Below are 23038 nucleotides of genomic sequence, written 5' to 3' on the forward strand. Positions count from 1 at the left end.
TCTCTCTTTCTTTCCATTTGGTGTCTCATGCAGGTGCCCTCCTCTCTCCGTCTGGTCCTAACCACCTCTCTCTCTCTCTCTCTCTCTCTCTCTCTTTCTCTCTCTGCAGCTTTCCGTCAAGCCTCCCATGGCATCCAGTTGTCTTCCATCAAGAAGAGAAGATCCACTGATGAGGAAGTTTTCTGTTTGCCTGTGAGTCCACACTCCAAGCTGGGAGTTTCCACTTTTCCTAAATGATACCCCCCCCCCAGCCCCCCATCCCAACCACAAACAAACACCTATAGTTCACCGAAATCCACCCAGAAGGCATAAACTCTCACACTCACTCTTTCTCTCTCTGTCTCTCTCTCCCTGCAGATTAAAGGCCGTGAGATTTATGAGATTTTGGTGAAAATCAAAGAGTCACTGGAGCTGATGCAGTTTCTCCCTCAGCATACTATTGAATCATACAGACAGCAGCAGCAAAGCCTTCTGCAGAAACAGTGAGTACCTCAAAACGCATAGACATTACCACGGCGGGCCCTTGCGTTACCGCCGGTGACCAACACCCATAGCATCCGTTCACCTTTCCAGTGTTGACAGGAAAGGTCTGTGAAAGCACAGACGAGGTTCACCCTATGTTTATGTGACCTGTTTCCAGACTTTTTGGCTTTGCTTGTTTGCTTATCATTTTCATGCGGTGATGTGACATTTTTGAGCGATTAACATTGACATTTTGGACGGTAAGTTTTTGTCGTGGCATGCGTTTGAGTTCCCACAGCTTCCTGTTTGTTTAGATTTCACCTCGTTTAATGTTCAATACTTGAATATAAATTGGCAAAAATGAGCCAAATATCAAAATAGCATGAGTCAGTTAAATTTTTTTTTTTTTTGCATGAAATGTTTGCCATTCTCTTGGCTTTAAAGTGTGAAATTATAACCAGGGTGCTTTGCTAAAGGCAGCTAACGCTAAGCTACAGGTTTTTAACATTTACTGAACTCAGCATTAACCATTCTATCGCCATACCACTACAACTTAGGGTGAACCTTCTTAGGACAAAACTCTTTAAAAAAAAAATTTATCCTATAAAATAGCTACATGTGTTTTGTCTGAAAACTGTATCTAACCACCTGTGACCCAAATAATTGTAGCCTCCACTCTCAGGCGACTTTCGTGTAGGGTTTCCATGACAACAACAAAACAAAAACTGATTGGCTGCCTGTTGTTATTCTCGTGTAGTTTTAGTTGCACTTTCTCAGTTCCCCAGTCTCTGTCACTACTGCTTAACAACAAAGGGGAAAAAACTAGAGAGAGAGAGAGAGGGAGAGATGTGTAAACTTTAAATTACCCTCTTTGACTCTCTGCGATAATTACCACTTGCGTCCACACTGCTCATTAAGAAAACCTTCACAGTAAGGTAATGCCCACTCTTTAGGCATTTGGGGTGTGAAATAGCATTTTTAAAAATCTGTAATTTCTCTGTAGTCAGAGTTTCCCAAACACACCCTCGTCTGTATTGGGGCATAGGGCGGAGAAGTGAGTGATTGGAGGCTCTCTGACTCCAGGACAGGGTTTTATGGCAGAGAGTGAAGGAAGTTTAGAGGCATTTTTTTCCCCTAAGCGCTGCTGCTTTTCCTAAAGGAATAAACACCACATCTCCTCTGTGATGAGGGCTGTGTAGACTATCTCCATTCTCACACACTCCTGTTTAATAGCGCTAACTGCCTGAACACATTTTTTTTTTTATCGACATTAAATACAGTAGCAGTTGTCAGCTCCTTGAGACTCCGTTTGCTGTGATAGCTTTGATTAAAAACTTTGGTAACTCTTTACTTGAAGCCCATATTTAAAATATAATGATTCATGGTACAATACCTCTTGAAATGAATTTTTAATTTTGCTAATGATCTGTTTCATTTAGTTAGGATTGCATTAGGCAAATATAAAATAGGATCAGTCAATTTAACCACCGTGATGAAACAAAACTAATGGAGCTTTTTTTTTTTAATCATAGGGCGGGAGCCCTTGTTTAATATTATATTATAATTATGTTATGAGCGTATTGTTGAAAATGGGCTCAGTGTTGTGTTACCAGATGTCCCTCAGGATTTAATTTATGTTGGCTTTTCTCTTGCATGTTTTTATTCTCTGGTATTTCTCTTTTCATCCTAATGTTCATTCTGTCTGTTCTCCTAACCTCTGCTTTCCTCCTTTTTAAATAAAAGCTCTCTCTATTGCAGATTCAAATGCTTCTGTCTTTTTATTTTATTTAATTTCATTTATTTGTTGTCGTTATTTTCTACCTCCACCAGAGGGACTGTCACAGTCATATCTGTCCATAGTGCTGTAGCACTAGCTCAGAGAGAAATACACTTGTGCCACCGTGTGGCAGTTGCTGGTATTACAAGTAATAATTATCAAGCCCTAAATAAATAATCATTTAAAAAAAATACTCATTTTTAGAGAACATATTTAAGATGATTTTAGTGGTTCCAAATTATTAACAGATACACATAGGCTCTTGATTAAAAATTGCAGAGGTTTCACACAAATGTTAATTTGTAATTATCAACATAAAAAGTGGTATGTTTTATACAACGAGACATTCTTCTTCTGGTTGAATTATCCCTTCTGTTCCCTCAAAATATGACATATGTCAGGACACAGATCTGTCCTACAGCACAGTACAGTCTTATTATCTTAAATCCAGTGTTATAACTGCTATATTATTATGTTATTACAATTTAACATCTCTTTGCCTGCAGTTTCTATATTCTCCTGTTCTTTTTGTCCTGTCTCGCTTCTTAGCTGTACTCTTATTCCCCTGTCTCTCCTTTATTTTTCTCCTTCTGTCTGTCTGTCCACATGTCTCCTTTCTCTCTCTCTCTCTCTCTCTCTCTCTCTCTCTCTCTCTCTCTCTGGGTTTCTCTCCAGTCTGCTGAAAGCTCGCCTGCGCTCGGAGTTGTTGGGGACTTTAAGTGACCAGAAGAGCAATTCCTGAGAACAGGAGTCACATTCCTTCACCTCATCCTCTTTCCTACACCTCCTCCTCCTCCTCCTCCTCCTCCTCAACCTTCTCCAACTCCTCTTCATCTCCTCTATCGCTCTTTCTCTGACACAGGCTTTTCCTGTGGAACCTCATCATTTTTTTTTAAAGCCATTTACTGGTGCAGCCACAGCACACGGTCTTCTCTTAACCTCCATCACAAAGGCAATAATCTACACACCAGAATCAACACACACTCTAATCAACTACTGAACACACACTCGACCAGCACTTAACACACCTCACGCTCTTGTAAGGATATATTTTTAAAAGTCTTTTTACGCTCTGAGGCAATGAATCGATCAATTGTTTGCATGAATTTTTTTTTTTTAAACTAAATCAAATTTCCTTAATAATGCTTGTTAGGAGTAGGGGGAAAATAAGTTCTGATGTTCTGAATTAGTCCTGATGTATTTTCTTTGTTCTAAACATCATTGGTGATTCTGTTAAGGACCTTTTGGCCTGGGTTAGCTATCGCTTGCATTTGTATTATGAATGATAGACAGACAGGGAGAATGGACAATATTGCACAAAAAAGAAAAAAACAAACAAACATTGCACACTGACACACACAGTCTCACCTCATTTCTGTGCACTTCCTGAACTAATGGTTTTATTTGCTCAGGAATCAAGCACACACATTTTTCTATGGGACTCATAGCTCTCTCTCTCTCTCTCTCTCTCTCTCTCGCTCTCTCTCTCTCTCTTTCTGTCTGTAATGTTTGCTGTTTGTTTGTTTGTTTGTTTGTTTGTTTCTGCTTTTGCGTGTTTTTCTTATCAGAGCTGGACTCAATTCGTTGTTTTGTGGGGGTTTTTTTGTTGGGTTTTTTTTGAGAGGAAAGAGTTTATTGTTGAAATAACTTTTGATTATGCTGGTCATGTTTTATAAAGAAAAGAACACTGCAGGGCAGTATGGTTATGAATTATGGATGACTTGACATTGTACATTTTGGTTAAAAAAATGTATGTTATGTTTAGAGAGAATGGGAACTGAATGTTATCAGTAGATTATTGACTGTTCTGTTTGAAATGAATGGTTGTTTTTTGTGATTGATAACGCTCTTGCACTTTTTTTTTCTGTTACTTCTCAATAAATGTCCTCTCTGCTTTTGACTTTCATTTTCTCCTACTTTTGTCCCTTTTTTTCCCTTCATTTCTTCATTTCTTCTTTTCTGAAAAAGCAACATTTTGTATCACATTCACGCAAATAACAAAAGATCCAGGAGAGACACAGACAGTCTTAAACAGACTATGAGCGAATATACTGATGATTCAAATTGATTCACACTTGACTCCTCATTTCTAAACTATCACAGAAAAGTGCTGTGGAGTGTAGGAAAAGATCAGTGAAGTGATTCTATGCATTCAATATTGATGCTCTATTCTGTTCTGTTTTTCTATATTACTCTCCTTTTTTCACAGTCAGTGAGTAACATGTACAACAGAAATAGTATTTACATAATCAAATAAGCAATATATAAATAGCAGCATTTAATCCAGAATTTTGACTTTTCTTCATTCTTCATATCTACCTGTGACTGCATGCAATTGCCCCGTTTATGGTTATCTACCATATAAAGAAAGTGTTGTGTTTTTTCAATGTTATTTACAATGAGATGTATCAGCCAGTAAGATTCATGGATATTTCTTTCTTTCGTCCGCCTCAGGAGCTCCATGCCTCCTCAGCCAGCCTTTGGCTCCAGCTCCCCCACCCACGGCAAAGTGAACAAACTGCCCTCCGTCAGCCAGCTGATGAACCCTCAGCAGAGAAACACGCTCACTCCATCCAGCATGCCTGGCGGCCTTACAGACAGTAAGTCCTCACTCGCTTATTCTTCTCACCTTAGCCATTCTTCTGGCGTTCCTCGGTTTCCTTTGGTTTGGAGGAGGGCTGCAGGGGGGCGGGGCAGGGGGCAAAGGGGTGGGGTCTCATATCCTGTGACACGCCAACTGAGAACGCGTCCCGACACGTTGTTCTCCCTTTTGCATCTGTGCGTCTGTGTTTCCGTGACAGCAGCTTTCTGTAGCGTGTTAATGTGAGCTTTATCAGATGAGGACATGGCGCAACCCCCACCACCCCCCCCCACCACCCCCCACCTCCCAAGGTGTTTTCTCACGCCCCCCTCCCCTTCAAAAAAGGAAAAGAAAGAAAGAAAGAAAGAAAGAAAGAAAGAAAGAAAGAAAGAAAGAAAGAAATCGTTTGTCATTTTCAGTTAAACAGGCACATAGATTATGTTTTTTCGTGGTCCAAGTGTACCCATCCAAAATCTTCACTCATGGGCCTGATCATCATATTTCATAGAAATTAGCAGTTATTCTAACTTTGGCTTCATAAAGCCTACATTAGTGGCTGATAGAAAGGTTGCATGCCAACACGCCAGCCCTTAAGGACTTGGAGCAGTGGTAGTTCTGTAGTCTGTCGGGGGTGAATTTAAGGTTTATTCTTCAGGAGGGGTTTTAGGCCGAGGGTTTATTTTATCCGTGTGGGGGGGGTCTAACCGTCTCCTCTTGTCTCTTGTCAGTGAGCCCAATGATGGGCGGTCACATTCCAATGAACACGGACATGAGCGCACTCAGTCCAACCCTCCAGCCTCAGTTACCCATGGTGCCCTCCTCCCATTGTACACCCCCGCCGCCCTACCCCATGGACAGCAGCATCTCCAGGTACAGCAACGCACCTTCCCTGTAATACCCCATCACTCCCTTTAAAATCTCTCACGAAAACACGGAGCACTGACACCATTCCTTTCAAACGCCGCTCCTTCACGACGAACCGTGCTAGAAAAAAAAAAAAATTTTAAAAAAGCTTTTCGATTGCTTCATTTCAAATCTCCTCACAACAAACTGTTCTTTGGACCTTCCCCTCCCCCCCCCCTTTTTTTTTTAAATTATCTGCCGCTCTTTTTAACAGCGCTTCACAAAACATAACCTTTTCTCTGATAATCATGACATTATATCCCTTTAATTCTACAAAATCTTTTCAACATGTGATATAAACAAAGGATTTTTTCTTATGTCATCTCTGGCAAAAAAAATATTGTACAATGTGTGGTTAATGTAATGCAATTTACTTTTAGTGTGCTTCTATGTATAGATCTATATTAACGTGGAAATCACTTTCTCTCTCTGTTTCAGCTTCCTTCTCCGTATTGGCTGCTCTGCCTGCCTGGATTACTTCACAGCCCAAGGACTGACCAACATCTACCAGATTGAGAACTACAACCTGGAGGTGAGGCCTTCCCTAGTACAAGCATGTGTGCATATGTGTGTGTGTGTGTGTGTGTGTGTGTTCATGCAGTGTATTCACACATGACACACGGGAAATCTGTGTGCCGGGCAGTTACCGCTGGTCTTATGTGCTCTGTGGTTGTTCCATCCACAGGACTTGTCCAGGCTGAAGATCCCTGCTGAGTTTCAGCATGTTATTTGGAAAGGAATCATGGAGCATCGGCAGAGCATGGAATTCTCCCCTCCTCCCCATATCCTGCGCACATCCGGCGGGGCTTCCACGGTTAGCGTGGGCTCCACGGAGGCGCGAGGTGAACGAGTCATCGACGCTGTGCGTTTCACCCTCCGTCAGACCATCTCTTTCCCGCCACGCGATGACTGGACCGACTTCTCCTTTGACCTCGACTCTCGTCGCAACAAGCAACAGCGCATTAAAGAGGAGGGAGAATAAATGTTGAAATTCAAAAGTCGAAGTTTCGGTCCGCTTCATCTCGTTCGCGTCAAAAGCTGTGTAGTTTAAAGGGTTTACTTTTTGCGTTTCAGAAAAAAATGCACTTAATCCTTTCTCAATATGTTTCTTTATTATGGTTATATTGTTCGTCTTTGGTTGTCATTTCAAAAGCCCCATATTTAATGTATGCTCAGAGGTGCGCGGAGCTTTGCGTTGGTGAATTGTAGGTTTATTATAATTTTCCTGTTTCCGGAGCACTTAACAAATGCGGCAACATATCTTTTTTTATTACATGATTTCTGATTTTCAGTTGACTTTCTCTATGAAGCATAAAACAAAGCGAAAACATAAGGGGGGAGGGAGGGGCTTATTTCATCTTTTTATACAAAGGTGTTTTTTTTAAAGACTGTACCTCTGTATGTTTTTTTTTTAAATATATTTTCTGCGCCTTTTTCGCGATTATGATCTTGAATCCTGGCTTTCGCCAGTTTTGATTGTAACATTTCAAATTGCACCCGGTACTGTTTCCATTTCTGTCTGAGAAACAAAGTGTTATTCTTACATTATGTCTGTGTTTTAAAGACTGATCTAGTCATGTAGCCTTTTTGTATGTAAACGTATTACTGTAAACCATCGCTGTAACGCCAGCATTTGTGTTACTGAATCAAAGGAATACACTACTGCATGTCACACTGGTCCTGACCAATCACAAATGCATATTTTTCCTCGTTCACTGCCATAATGCAGGGATGGTGTATCAAGGTTATTCACTGCGTATTAGTTAGGCTACAGTTACAGTGAAAATGAATATATTTTTTGTCACGTTATAAACTGCTTGCTCACAGTATAATGTACAGTTTCTTTTCAGATAGCTGTGGGAATGTTGAACAAACTAAGGTTGTCATAGCCTTTGTTCATGTATTGTAAATATTTTGCAATGTACTTATTTTGATATAAACAAAAAACCAAATAAAATATTAGCTTGTACGTTGGTTGTTGTAATTATTGACATTATTCAAGAGTCGTTGATTCTTCAAGGAGATGGCTTGCAGGTAGCAACTCATATACATCTTACATTAATTAAATGAAAATAGAAAAAACTCCAGCATGTAGCATGACCTTGAAAACAGATGAAGCGTTTTATTTGGATGTTCTTTGATTTTGCAGCCCTACACGAGAAGCCTGTACAACAATGTGAGTCAGACATCAAACTGACCACTGCTTTAGACTTACCCTGAATCCAACCAAAACTATCCTAAATGACACACATGACACCCACCCTGGATGCATAGAAACTGAAACCACACAATTAAAAAAAAAAAAAGGAAAGAAAATAAGAAAAAAAAAAAAAAACTACATTTGATCAAGTACTTGGTGATAAGCAGAATCTGTGCTACATCAAAAATCCAAATTTTACAGGGCAGCATTTCATCCAAATGTTGACTATATATATTTACATATATACACACTCGTGTGTTGATACACAATCAAGCTGGAAAGGGGCTTCGTAATCACCCTTGCGTCTACCGCTGAAGTACATTTCATACCCAGAAAAATAATAATAATAATAATAACGATAATAAATGCACAGTCTTATTTTTACATTTCATTGAGGATACAGAGCTGCAGCAGTAAACTTCTAAGGTGGCCCCTAAAATGTTTTAGCTGAGACTTAAATCCAGGCTCTAGGATTCGACCCAACATCCATCTGTCCCTCACTCCACCTCCGCGACTTCGGCCACGTGGGCCACCTCCACCTCCATCGTCTGGATGATGTCGCCCGCCTCCTCCATCTTAGCTCCACCAGGAAGTCCCGCCTGTTGGGCAAGGACGTAGTTCACCACCTGCATGATGCTCTGATCTGACAGCGTCGTCACGGTACCCTCGCTAACGGCCTGAACCGCCCCCATGGCTTCCACTGTTTCCTCGGTGATGAGGACCGTCTCAATTTCCTCGGTGGGCGCGGCCTGCGTGGGGCGGAGTTCAGGGGGCAGGTCCGGTGGGAGGAGACTGACAGCGTGTTCCACCTGAGTGCCCTGGTTGTGAAACTGCAAAGTGTCTTTCTCTAGCATGATTTTGCCCGGCAGCTGGTCGCCGTGGTACTTTGACATGTGTTTGCGAAGCGTGCGTGCGTCGATGTGGGCCTCCTGGCACAGAGGGCAAACGTACGGGCGTTCGCCTGTGTGTGTGCGCACGTGCCTCTTCAGGGAACGGGCATCTGCCCACGCCACACCACAGGTGAGGCACTCAAATGGCTTCACTCCTAGAAAGAGAGAGAGAGATGTTAAACAACTGTTTGTGTGTGTGTGTGTGTGTGTGTGTATGTGTGTGTGTGTGTGTGTGTGCGTGCGTGTGTAAAGCAAATCTGTGTAAAGCAGGTGTGTCTTGACTGTGACATCCTCACCAGATGTATGTGTATGGTATGCATGCGTAAGCTGTGTGTGCGTGTGTGTGTGTGTGTGCGTGTGTGCAACTATGAACTCACCCTGATGGTTGTTCATGTGGCGTCTGTACTCCCTGAGCTGGGTGAACTTGCGGCCACAGTGCTCACACTCTCTCTCCAGGTTCTGTTTCACTCGGCCTTTTTTCCCATGCGTGGCTTTCTTTATGTGCCTCCGGAACAGGGCCTTCTCATAGAACTCCTTCCCACACACATTACATCTGTACAAACAAACAACATACATAAAACACACATCTGAAACAAAGGCTCAAAGCATTCAACGACACTGTAAGGACTGCTTCACCTTATCTTCCTACAACACACAAGGGCACATTATGTATGTCTCATGTCAGACTCTGTGTGTGTGTGTGTGTGTGTGTGTGTCACTCACTTGTAGGGCTCGGCGACAGAGTGCGACTTAACGTGTGAATACCAGTCCTTCTTCCAGCTGTAGCATTTGCCACACACCTGGCACTGGAAGGGCTTAAGACCCAGGTGCTTATTCATGTGCTGCTGCAGGTCCTTTGCCTCATAGAAACTCTTATCACAGCTATCACACACACACACACACACACACAGACACACACACACACACACACACACACGCACGCACACACACACACACACACAGAGACAAAACACCAGAGTTAGCCACAGCAAGAGCAGAATGTGTGTGTGTGTGTGTGTGTGTGTGAGAGAGAGAGAAAGAGAGAGAGGGAATAATAAGAGGGGGGGGGGATGAGAGAGAGGGAATAAGAGAGAAGGAGAGAGAGAGAGAATAGTACTCACTGGGAGCAGGCGAATGCGCGTACTTCTGGTCTGGGCTGGTGTTTTTTCAGGTGCTTGCTTAGTCCAGACGCTCGGTGGAAAGACATCCCACAGGTAGTGCAGAGGTATTTGGACTCACCTGCACACAAAAAAATAAATAAATAAATAAAGGATTTATTACACAGCAGAGGTGTGTCACTCATAATGAGAAAAGAAAACTGACCAGGAGGGGGTGACAACGTGTTTACTATGTTTATCAGTGCAGTATGTGCGTGTGCATCTGTGTGTGTGAGTCTTGCTCACGTTTATGCTTTTTTTTGAGTTCATGTTCCTGCGTTAGTGTTGCACAACTGGCTGTACTTCAATCATAATAACATTTTTTAACCAAATGACTTGATAATTAACATCTTTCATTCATATAACCGCATTGTCAAACAGTTCCTGTCAGCTCAGAATTACATTAATCTATCTCGATAACCATGCAGCAATGTGTGTGTGTAAGAGCGTGTACGTGTGAATAAGCGAGCGGAAGTGCATATCGGTCTGTGCACGTGGGTAAATGTAAGCGTGAGTGTATATGCACTGACCGACACTTGAGTGCGTGAGTGTGAGTGCGTGTCATCTACACACACCTGTATGAATGCTGGTGTGCTCCTCCAGACTCCTCTTACTGACGAAGGTCTTGTCACAGATGGAGCAGTGGAATCTCTTTGTGGCGTCGTGCAGCACTTTGTGCATTCTCAGGCTGTGTTTAGTGGCAAACGTCTTGCCACATGCCCTGCACGCGTGCGGACGCACGCCCGTGTGGTTCAGCATGTGGATACGCAGGGAGTAGAGCTTGGGTAGAGTCTTTCCACAGATGTCGCACACAAACTCTCGTTTGGTGCGACCCTTGGCCTGACCCTCTGACCCCGCGCTGTCCTCGGCGGAAGCCTTGCTCATAGGGGCTCTCTGACTCTTTTGGTGTTTGTGGCGCGCCAGGTGAGCGCGGAGAGAGGCGGCGTACTGGAACTCTTTATTACACAGCTGAAGAGACAGAGAGAGAGAGAGAGAGAGAGAGAGAGAGAGAGAGAGAGAGAGAGAGAGAGAAGGCAGAGTGCACAGTGAGCAATTAAAGACTTACTCTATATTTCCAAATCAACTATAATTTCCTTTGCATTCCAGGGAATGTAAAATTATTCATCAGTGTGAATCAAAATAGAGTCTTAAATGAGACCATTGTGCTAATCAAGTGAGACTACAGCCAGAATTATCATTGTAATTCTGCATTCTGTAATTACGAGAAAGCCTTAACCTATACCATTTTATAATATGTAAGTAGTGAAGAGACAGAAAACACAGGATGCCCAACAGGCAGTACTTACAGTGCACTTGTAGCCACGTGACTTCTCGTGTTTCAGCGTGTGCATGATGAGGGAGTAACGTCTCAAAAACACCATGCCACACTCATTACACGCATGTTCTCCATCTACAGCACTCTCAGGCTCCCCCTCCGCAGGCCCCGCCTCCTCTGGTGCTGGCTCCGCCCCCTCGGTGTCCTCCTTCACCCCGTCAGGGACCGACTCTGTCCCTGCCTCAGCGCCGTCATCTGTGATACGTCTCTTCACCGACGACGCCAAACGACCTTTCCTAATTTCTCCTCTCTTTTGTGTGACCTGAAAGGAAAGCAATGCACCCAAATTGTACTTAATATTTAACCCATTTCCAAAGTACACCATTTTTCAGCCATACTTCAGTTCTCAATTCTAGTATATAACTAAAACAACTGTGTACAGAATAATTCCCTTGACAGCCCTCTGTGGTTTTTGTGGCTTTGAACACAGCCAGCTAAATGCGCAATGGTCTTGATGTTTCATTACGGAGAAACAAATGTTACTGTTTTAACGATGGGCAGGTGAGTGAGAGTGATGAACGCTGACCTTCACTGTGCTGGTTCCCTTCTTCTCCTCCTCTTCCTCACTCTCCAGACCCATGTGAAGGCGGACGTAGCCTCCCTCCCCTACAAAGCGCTTCCTTGAGCTCCTCCTGTTTGGGCCCTCCACCACATTGTCCTGCATCTCCTTTTTCATTTCTTCCTCTGGAGCAGGTCCCACCTCCTCCACTTTCGTCTTTTCTGGCTCCTCGACTGGAGGTGCTGCTTGTTTCACCTTCGGAGGACGCCCTCTCCGTCTGGGTGGAGCTGGTGGTGGAGTAGGCTTGGGCTGAGGTGGAGGTTCCACTGCCCGTGGTATTGGCTCCTCTTGAACAGCTGGAGGAGCTGAAGCTGCCAAGTGCACTACCTCGGTAGGAGCAACCCTTCCAGGGTCCACGTTGATGAGAAAAGCCCCAGGCTCCATGCTCTCAGTGCTGGGAGTGTCACCCACCTGTGGCTCCTCCACACTCCAGCAAGCCTGGACCACAGCCAGGGACTCACCTGAACCTGCTTGCCCAGTGTGGGTGACCACGGTCATGGTCTCACCAGCATCCACCTCCCCACCGTGGGCCACTACGGCCAGGGACTCCGCCGAACCAGCCTGGCCCGAGTGCGTGACCACCGTCATGGTCTCACCAGCCTCCACCTCCCCGCTGTGGGCCACCACGGCCAGGGACTCCGCTGAACCGGCCTGGCCTGAGTGCGTGACCACTGTCATGGCTTCTCCATCCACCGCCTGGCCACACTGAGCGAGCAGAGCCAAGGTCTCCGCGGTCCCGTCGTCGTCTTTGAGGACCGTCACTGTTTGCTCTGCATCTGCGGGCGAAGTGTGGGTGACCAACGCTTGGCCGTCGCTCTGTACCGTCACCACGTAAGCTCTGGGATCTTCTGAGGCAGGGGCAGGCTGGGCAGAGACCACAGTATGGACGTCTCCTCTCTGATAGACCATAAGTTTCTGCTCCTCCACCTGCCGGTGGACGGACTCGCAGATCTGGAGAACCTCGGCCATTAGCAGGTGACGGGCTAGGGTGGCCACTTCCGCCATGACGCAGAAGTTGAAGGTCAGCTGGGAAGTGTAGGCAAACTCAAGCAGTGGAAGGAAACTGGCTTTACTGAAACCTGGCATGGGAAGTTACAAAAGAAATCATTGACAAGAATGCAGAGCACATACTGAGTTTACTGTGCATAGGCCTCTTCTTCACCTTGTTCACAAAGCTTTCAAACCCACATCAAACATAATAAACGTGTAGTTATTGTGTGATGTGATTTGACATTCTGTTGATTATGTCAATAGTTCAGAATGCCCCACTGTGCTGTGTGATGTGATGTTATGTTGATTATGTCTGTAGTTCAGAATGCCCTACTGATGATCTTAACCCACGTCCACAATCAGGAATCAATCGAATCATTTCATAATAATATTTTCCACTTTAGCTCTCAATTCAAACCTAAACTGGAAACAATAAAGCTGGTACTGAAGGTCCTGTACCTGAAAGATCCACCACAGCCTCGTGACTGGACACGGCTCCTTTCTCCACAAACAGTTCGTAGAAATAGTCGCTGCAGGCAGCCAAGACGGCTTTGTGCGCTCGATGCTCTTCTCCCTCAATCAGCAAAGTAATGTCACAGAACTGATTGCCAAGACGCTGCTGGTTGAGTTTGTCCAGCGTCGTCTGTCCATGTTTGGGCAGGAACTGTTTCACTACACCCTTGCTATCAACCTGCGGGTGGGAAAGTGAGACAATACGTATTAAAGAAACAGCACGTCAGTGGAAAGTGATGGTGAGCACCCAGATTTTTATGACGAAGACCAGATGACTGCAAGATGACTTGCAGTGTTGTACTTTGAATTGTCAGCGAGGATAAATTAGCCTGGAAGTCAAATCAATAATACTTACAAAGACCAGCTCGTGCTTATCCACCGCGCTGGCGGTCTTGGTCTTGGCCTGAGCAGAAGATCCAAATCCATCCATGTCATCTTCTTCCTCATCTTCCTCCTCATCACTGAAGTGAGCAGCAGCGGTCCTGCGCCTCCCGGGTCGTCTCGCTGCAGTTTGGCCTGAAACGTCATCTCCGTTTCCCCTGCCACGCTCCTGCTTGCTTTGGCAATGGCTACACTCCCTGATGTAATCCTTTACTTGCTTCAGGATTCCTACAGAAACAATGTCAGTTATTGGCTCAGTCCAATACAAACTCTGCTGTGCACAAATAACAAATGTATAAAACTACTGCTCCAGCATTTTAACTTTGAACGTCAGGAATGAATGGATTCATTACACAGGACTACATCTGTGTACTGCAAGCATCCATTTGATCTCAGGGACCAAGGCTGCAGTTATTGTAGTTGTACCCACTGTTGACACGATTTTCTCAGAGCCTCGTACATGTTTGTTTGCTGTTGTTGTTTTTTTAAGCCCCTTTAAATACAGTATCGTGACTGGCTTGGGTCTGGCTCAGACACTTGACAAGTCTCGCAGGGCACGTATTCTTTACCGCCGTATATTTACCCATTGTCGCCATGTAACGAACAGAGCACTTACCGCCGTGACAGTGCAAATTCGTCTATGATATAAATAGCATATGGTAGGAATTCCGTATGGTCAAAATTTTCCAAAGGATCCAATCTAGGCAGCACATATCAGGTGTCCTCGGGCATTTACAGTAACTGAACATCGTTTACTGACTTATCACCCAGAATGATTCTTACATCACCTGAGGGAATTTAGCTGGGTTTCGTTCGCTTACTGGACTACATGTCATAGAGTTTAATTTTCTGGAAAATGATTATCTCAAGGTGAACTTTTCACGTGTGCGGCTTCAAGAGTTGGCATGTCAGCCTTGTGGTCCGTGGAATCTCTAGGCATAATTGTGACAGCTAAACAATACATTAAAAACTAATACTGAGCAACGTAAATAAAGCGTAGGCCTAAATTAGAGACAGATAGAGTAACTCAGACAAGTCAGATCCCTGCGGCGGCGGTAAAGTGCTTGACTGATATAATGCCCTGATTTCTTGGATGTTTTTTCAAAATATTTAGCACACTCGCTAGCAACGTGTGACATAAGATGAAGACGAACAACTTCATTAGACATGCTAGGTCACTGGCAGCCAACATTATCACAGACATGTAAAATGCGACGAAATATGCCGACCACTATAGATCGATCTGTCTGTTGACATTACCTCTCCACCAGTATTTCTGAGAGATTGTTTCCCAAGTTTGATGTTGGTTGAGGTGTTCCCCTCCGGAGGTAATGTGCGCCTCATCTATAAGTTCCTTCCGCCGCCCGGCCTGTAGCACCACTTCCAACTCGGTAAATTCGTCCAGGCCCTTTTGGCGACGCTGGTAATAAAGGATACCGTTTCGCACTATGTAACATGCAGCTGCCTTACGTATCTTTCTCTTGGTATTGCCGTTAGTTCCTGGCGCGTAGGGCTCTCGTTCGTCCGTAAGATAGCGCTGGATGGCTAAGTAGCTCTCCTCGCACGACATAACCCCGATTAGTAGCGCTTACACAACAAAAACAAGACACATGAGCCGATAGGGGAGGCCTCTTCGAGCTTAAAATTTATCATCCAAATTTTTCAACCCTTTTCAATTTCCATAGATTTTTCACAAAGCGAATCAAGCGCAATATTTTTCAATATTTTTCAAGGGGGAACTGCAATTCTTGACCGTGTGGGGTAGACTTGCCTGAACAGACAAAATGGCTGCTGCACAACCGGATGTTGCGTTAAAAATGGCGGAAGGCTGAGAAGTCATGAGGAGCAAAATCTTGACACAAGATGGCGCAATTTTGCAATAAATGCTACTTTGTTTTAATGTTTGGTGGTCGAGTTATAATAGGATGACTGTAACTGAATCTCAGACATCCCTCCGTTTATTAGGTGCTTAAAAGACCTGTAATTTCAGTATGTGCTGTCAGTTATTGGTCTTATTTACAAACGTTAATCCATTACTTGGCATGTGAGTATCAACTAGAGTACGTGAGTACTGAATGGACGTCCATGTAAATGAGATGTAATTGTTGGATTGCTAGATACAGTTATTTGTACATGAAACGGGAGTGTTTTACCTCTCGCAGCCCGTGGTACAATTTTATAATACGTAGTCTAAACCATGGCCCACACCTGCATCTGTTTCCTTCACAGAAATAGCTCACACATATTTTCGAATGTCATAACAGTTGGAAATAATAAAGCCATATATAAACACTAAATAAACTTATCCTACATACATCTAAGACCTCATTTTTCTCTCTGGGTTTGTTTCAGTGTGATGGAGAATTGGCTCACAGAGACAACTGATTTGCCAGCGCTGAGGAGAAAGGAGGATAGCATGAGTCATCACCAGTCCCATAGGACTGTATTTTAGCGCGCTCTCTCTCTCTCTCTCTCTCTCTCTCTCTCTCTCTCTCTCTCTCTCTCTCTCTCTCTCTCTCTCTCTCTCTCTCTCTCTCTCTCCCCCTCTGTAGAAATTTCTCACCAATAAATCAGTCCACACAGAAACCTTAGTGAGACTTAGTATGACAGCTTAGTATGAGTTCCAGTTGTGCACATGCATGTTTATGCAAGGCCGTTTTCAAAACGAAGTAAAGGAGAAACCACAGAAACAGAAGAACATGGCGTGTTACTCTCCGGGAGTGTCTCCCACAATACCCTGCCCTTTAATTCAACTTTAACTGAAACTTCCATCTTCTTTGCACTTCTGCTTTTCAGTTTCAATAACATCAGCTGTATTAATGTATGTACTCCCTACACTCTTTCACAGACTGTGGGAAGAGCTTAGTTTACCATATCATGCTAGGAAAATTAAAAAAAAGAGATACGGTCAAAGACACACACACCCACACACCCACACAGAAGAGGGAAATGAGAGAATGGCCTGTGCCTCTGTTTTATTCCTCTATGTGCTGGTAGAGGGCGCTCTACTCCTGTGCTGGGGTGCACAATAAAGTGTTTGGTATTCAGGTCCAGATGCTATTTCTCTGGTGGGGAGAGTGTGTCGTGACTGTAGAGAAACATGAGAGACGCCTCTCATCATTCAAATGTCACATTAAAGATAAGGCTAGGGATCAAAGAGGAGGTGAAACAGCTAGAAAGATACAGCTAATTATACAGATTTAATGTACAGCTATGAAATAAGACACCGAGACAATTGCTTATGGGTGATAATTGAATTAGTTAAGCTGCGTATTCTGACATGAGAAAAAAGTGAATATATTTTAATATCAGCTAATTGTTTAAGCACAGCTTATTGTGGCCAGTGCAGTTTTTCCCCGACAACATGGTTTCCATTCACTCGGTGGTTCGTTAAGCTGGAAATGAAAGTGCATTTTAAAACCCTGTACATTTCCAGGACATTCAACATGCAAAATGATCTCCGCTACATTCAAACTGTAATCAGAGATCATGAAATTAAATGTGTTTATGCATTAGATCGGTATGAATCTTGCCAAATAACTAAATCATCATATATATATATTACTTGTCATAAACCTATGTATTCATTTCACTAACTTATTTTCTCTAATGGTCCCTGTCAGAGAATTAGACTCTTAAATGTAAGGTAATATAGATGGGAGGGTAATAATGTATGATGAAACAGGCACAGTCGATTGTGTATTAATCGAACTGACTGCATGGCAGCCAAAGTCATGCATGCAGATGCACGAGACAGATAACAAAAAACTGTAAGAAAAGCCAGGAATCTTCTCCTTCATTATCTTTTTTTGACAGCATGGCCTGTGAAGCGTGTATGAATAATGATACAGGCATAGCAGAAGGATACGTGACTGATCTCCAGCGTGGACTTCCATTTAAGTGTTGTTGATCTGGGCGTCTCTCTCTCTCTCTCTCTCTCTCTCTCTCTCTTTCTCTTTCAAACGTCTCAAATCAACAACAGAGTGAGACATGATCTGTGAGCTAAAAGGAGGAATTGTCTTTTTCTGAGATCAAACCAAGACATAACTTTATCATCTCAAAGAAATGTTGTTTTTATCAAGTGGATTCTTAAGAATCTTTTACTCTGCAGAACTACCTATACTTCTTTTTTCTATTTTTTTTTAAATGTATTTGTGCCATGGTTCTGTGTTTTGGTCTTGCAATACACTGCTATCTACATAAATCTTATTTTCAAAATGCTACTAAATTATGTTTTTGCTTAAAAAAGTGTTCCATCCATCTTTATGAATGATAAGAAACACATACTGTATAGTCATAAAGGGCTCGCAAATGAGCAAGCACCTTTTTTGGCCTTTTTTTTTTTTTTTTTCGTTTGTTACCAATATCCCAGTGGTAAAATGAAGGTTTTGGGATGACTGCCACATTTATGTCCAGAATGGAAACTGTGGCGAGAGATGGCAGGTTTTGGAATAAGGTTTTGGGTTAGGGTTAGGAATGAGGTAATAATGACAAGGGATCAGAAAGGCGTGCGGTTGGGTTTTTTGGTCGAAATGCCAAGGTTTCGTCGGCATGCCAACAGGAAATCGTTTAGCCCCATAAAATACCATCATGCGTATAAAAGTAGAACTGAGAGGAAGAGAGAGAAAAGAATGTATACACAAGACTGGAGGATGTGACACATGACAGAACACAGAGAGGAGACCAAGTGGGCAGGCAGAGCTCAATGGAGTCATGTCCTTTAAATATGGAGGTTAGAGCAGTCAGCAGATATTGCGTAAAGAGCGCGACAGGTCCTCTCCGCATCACCCCTATACACTCACACCTCAAAACTGCTCTGTGTTGTGTTTATACTACACGTGTCCACTTAACACTGAGGATTCATGTTGGTTTACAGCGGAGGGCAGATGTTTACTGTACACATGATATTTCCAGAAGACTTTGACTTTTACAGTAGAAGGACATCGAGGACTATCAAAAGCGTTTCAGCCAAGTGGAAAATCCACTCTTTTCCATGAAGAAACAGGGATTTCTTTGTCACACTCAAGCTATTTTTACTATGATGGACAGATTACCAGAGAAGGATTTGGCTAATGTACTTCCAAAACACTTGAAGCCTTGTGTTTTCAGCAGGCAATCGGAGCGGATTTTTATCATTTACTCCCGGGTTTGTGAGGTTCTTTCCATGACTAAGCAAATCTGGATGGAACCCGTGAATGCTGGGATATAAGAGTGTATTTACTCATTAGTGCCATGTTTACTGCATCAGTGCTAATCACTTTGCCATGAGGCCTTTGGCTAGCTCAGGCGAGCCTTCATTTCCTCCAGAAAATAAATACCCACTTAGGCATGTCTTTATTTTTATGTGGCAGTTAAAATGCTGATGGGTGTTTTTAGTCAATGACTTTGTAGGCTTTTGCATGTCACATTTATGGCGAGGTTTGTGCCTCACAACCGAGGTAATGTCTCCCATTTTTCAGTAGGGGGCAGACTCACGCTCAGACATATTTACATCTCCATTGTGAGAGAGAACAAATGCCTAATCACACACACACACACAAAAAAAATCTAGACAATACACATCATTACGTGTGTTGATTGTTCATCTGTTTTTTAATCACAGTTGTGTTAGTGAGTAAAGGTAAAAGCTATAACTGAGACACACGATCAATTTTCTTAATATTTTATGAACATGAAATTTTTATGAAAGCTGGCTTTATGTATTGAGATCATTGTTGTTGCTATTGATTTATGATTTATTGAATTGATTTATGACCTATGTAGGATGCCAGACAACAGTGACGTTTTAAATGGATTTGATTTCCATTGTAGGTGCAGTGGTGATTAAACAGATAGAAAATGAGAGAGAGAAAGAGCGGCATGGTGATAGGCTCTAAGGGCTCATCAGTCAGACCAATACAAACCACCAGGCTCCCTACCCAGCTAAAAGTTTTGTTACCATAATGAGAGTCTGAGAGAGAGAGAGAGAGAGAGAGAGAGAAAGAAAGAGAGAGAGAAAGAGATTGCCTAATCTTCTATATGTCACAACACAGAGTGGAGTGTGTCTGGGTGCCATGGTGCAGGAGTAGTTTTCCATCACTAGTTGTCTGGCAGAGAGTATATGTGTGTGTGTGTGTGTGTGTGTGTCCCACTGTTGCACACAGTTGCAAGTATACACACACACACACACAAAGTCAGTGAGCAGAGCGCTTGTGCTTCCTCTTTAGACTACCTTCTCACGTCAGAATGCCAAGAGAGCGATGAGTTCATGGTTGATTATGTCATACACAAGTACACAAGCGCACACACACACACACACACACACACACACACACACACACACACACACAGATTTATAAAGGGAACACAGTGAATCTGCACTGCAGAGGAATCAGATTTAAAATGTTTAAACACATTTTCTGGAGTTTGAATACACATCTTCTGTGTTTGATACACAACAGGTGGTATGTGTGTTAATATCAAACACACATAACAATCACAGGAAACAGCCTATGGTATATGTATGGGTACACAAATGTGTGTGTGTGTGTGTGTGTGTGTGTGTGTGTGCATGTGTCTGTGTGTGTGTATGTGTGTTTATGCATGGTCTACACAAACAAAGAATCACATAACCATCTGTTCTTTATCTACAATGACTACTTCACAGATATCATAGGCACAGAGAAAATATAATTTTCCACTCTGATATTTCCGATATTTATATTTACGAGGCTAGTGTAATCACACTGGTTTGACTTGGATATTTAAAAAAATCGGAACCACTAGGGGGGATAGTGATATATGAGTAACACACTCTGCATCATGGCTACCAAACACTGTCATGTGACCTGCAGGGAGGTCTTTCTCCTGTCAGAGGAGTTTCCTCATTGGCCTTTGGGTCAGTGTCTCTGCGATGTGATAGGGCAGAGGACTTCCCATATCGCCTGTTGATAGAACAGTCTTTAACTCTTTGATGTCTGACTCGTGTGTGTCTGGGTCTCTCTCTCTCTCTCTTTCTTTCTGCAAGGAATAGCTTTCCCTTTGTGTCTTCATAAAGACTGGAATGATAACACTAGTGTTTGAATACAAATCAAAAACCATTGTTTCCACTGCCCGAGCTGTAATTAACAGACTCACAAGAGGTCAAAGTGGCAGGTCATGAGGTTACAAGGGGAGGTTATGCTGTTGTGAGTACTCTTGGAGGAAGGGGCGGTATCCCAGAGTTCCTTGCATCGGTGAGCATCTCTAGCATGGATCGCGCTGGGAGGGGCATAACACGGAGCAAGGTGACTTTCCATTCTCACTCTGGGAAGAAAAAAAAAAAAGACCCCGTGCAATGGGTGTGTTTAAGACCAGGTATGACCTTGAACGCAGGCAAAACCTCTTTACACATTTGTCTTTGAGCTTATAAAAATACAACGTTTCATAATTATTTCTCTTTTCATTAGGCTGTCATAACACATATGATGAGTCAGTCCATAACATATTTAATGACTGAATTTTGTGATAGAAACACAGTCTTCATCTTAAAAGATATAGAAATGTTTTGACAATCATGTAATTAGGATATGAACTGTAAGAGGTAACACTATCCAAAGTGGGATAAGAACTTTTAGCAACAGAGTGTTACTTTTCATTTATCTTTTCATCTTCTTCTCTCTTATCATCTTTTGGTTGGTGCTTTAGCCTCGAAAAGCAACCACAAACAGTCAGTGAGTGCTGCCTCTTGCGCAATGCATGCACCCTCCCATAAAGCAAAAAAAAAAAAAAAATCAATGATGTTTCTCAAGGATAGACACCAGTCATTTTGGAGAGTGTTTAAAATCCCATTATTACAACTAACAAACAGACAAACTTTAGTTGAGAATCACACAGGATGTCACCCAAGTTCTTCCAGAAAGTTCTGTAAAGCCTCCAATTAAGGGTCATGGTAGTGTTAGTCATGACTATTCAGAGGTTGGCATGGAAAGCAGTAAATATCTGATTCATTCTGGCCTGTTTAATCAGCCATGAAGTAACAGTCATTACAATACAGCCATTGTAGCAAGTCTATTGCAGCTACACTCTCTCACCAACAACTAAAAAACATGTTAGTGGCTCATCTCAAAGCTGTGAGTTTCCCAGAAAGCACCTGGCTCCATCTCAAATGGCTACCGTTTTCATGACCTTGTGATGACCTAACTGGGAAAGAGGATGTCATTTGGTTCCCTTAAAAATCTGCAGCACAGGGCCTGATGGGAGTTCAGCGGAACTCAGAAATAATGAGTCTCGTCACACTCCACTCTTCCAAGAATTACATCTCAGTAGGACCCTTAAAAGGCTTTACATCGCTGCAGGAGTTCTCAAAGTTTAGCTCGTAGTCCGTGCCCTTCAGTTTAGCTGCTGTGGGACAACTGGTCTATGATGTAAAAATGAGAATGCCTAGCACTGTTCTGGATTATATGATGAGGTAAACGCATGGTGAAGTAACAGATAACTAGGTAACACGACATCCCAATTAATAGCCTGTGTAACCTCCCATGAATGAACACCTGTTTGAATTATTTCTCCTTTCTACTGATTTAATATGTTTCATTTCCAACAAAACTTTTTGAACCTCCACTCCAAGAAAAGCAATTTGAAGCTACATATTAACCAGTTCAAACCTGTAAACCTTTTCAGCTGAACAATTTCTTTGACCCCCCCCCCCCCCCCCCCCCCCCCTCCCCCACCACCGCCACCTTCTTAAAGGAACAACAATATTCCTGATAGTTATATTCGTTTTCCACACACCCATGGACTTAATAGGCAGAATGAGGGAGCCAGTAAACAGAGACTGTGTATTGTGGTGTATGGGTTTCATGGTATTCTCCATGGTCTCAATGAGGAAAATGCAGACAGATTACCTGGAACCATCTCCGATGAGTAATGACAAACCCCTGTAGCACTACCTTTACCCAGAAGTGTGTTTATTAGACACACACAGACACACACACAGACACACACACACAAACACGCACATGCACACTTTAATCACACAGTGTTTAGTAGTTAATAAATACCTCACAGCTTTTCACAGAACATACAAAGTTTCCCAAATAGTAGGTGTTTGAAGGAGAACTATCTACCACCTTTATGAAGGTTGGAGTGTGTGTGTGTGTGTGTGTGTGTGTGCGCGCGTGCGTGTGTGTGTGTATGCGTGTGCGTGCGCGCGTGTGTGTGTGGGGGGGGGGGGGCGTTGTAGAGAAAGAAGGTTTGTCATGCCCTCCTGTGTAACCTTGGTTCTGTATGCGTGCATAGTGTTCACATGGTTTGTGTATTAGGACCATGA

At 43.1% G+C, this 23038-nt stretch overlaps 2 protein-coding genes across 5 annotated transcripts in view; one reads left to right on the forward strand and one right to left on the reverse strand.

Moving 5' to 3' along the window:
• The window catches only part of tp63 (tumor protein p63), a 41916-nt gene extending 35211 nt beyond the window's left edge, over positions 1 to 6705 (forward strand). For 2 of the 3 annotated variants that reach the window (XM_030791062.1, XM_030791063.1), the window contains 6 exons: positions 110 to 192; positions 358 to 482; positions 4694 to 4843; positions 5553 to 5690; positions 6162 to 6255; positions 6409 to 6705. In XM_030791062.1, coding sequence (XP_030646922.1) covers positions 110 to 192; positions 358 to 482; positions 4694 to 4843; positions 5553 to 5690; positions 6162 to 6255; positions 6409 to 6705 — 887 coding nt within the window. Of the gene's footprint in view, positions 1 to 109; positions 193 to 357; positions 483 to 4693; positions 4844 to 5548; positions 5691 to 6161; positions 6256 to 6408 lie in introns of all 3 variants that reach the window. The other variant, XM_030791064.1, reaches the window with a different exon arrangement.
• Positions 6706 to 8068: 1363 nt separating this feature from the next.
• On the reverse strand, positions 8069 to 15319 carry zbtb11 (zinc finger and BTB domain containing 11). 2 transcript variants are annotated; one of them, XM_030791979.1, is made up of 11 exons: positions 15010 to 15319; positions 13724 to 13977; positions 13315 to 13546; positions 12423 to 12944; positions 11833 to 12332; positions 11278 to 11568; positions 10546 to 10939; positions 9935 to 10052; positions 9537 to 9695; positions 9191 to 9366; positions 8069 to 8968 (listed from the first exon to the last, which is right to left on the reverse strand). In XM_030791979.1, exons 1-11 carry the CDS (start codon positions 15317 to 15319, stop codon positions 8421 to 8423), a joined length of 3504 nt encoding a protein of 1167 aa, XP_030647839.1. In that variant the 3' UTR covers positions 8069 to 8420. The 2 variants fall into 2 exon arrangements, with proteins under 2 accessions (XP_030647839.1, XP_030647838.1); XM_030791978.1 differs by having other exon boundaries at positions 11833 to 12944.
• Between the last annotated feature and the right edge of the window lie 7719 nt (positions 15320 to 23038).

Source organism: Chanos chanos, chromosome 14, assembly GCF_902362185.1.
Source record: "Chanos chanos chromosome 14, fChaCha1.1, whole genome shotgun sequence".
In the NCBI taxonomy this organism is placed as follows: Eukaryota; Metazoa; Chordata; class Actinopteri; order Gonorynchiformes; family Chanidae; genus Chanos; species Chanos chanos.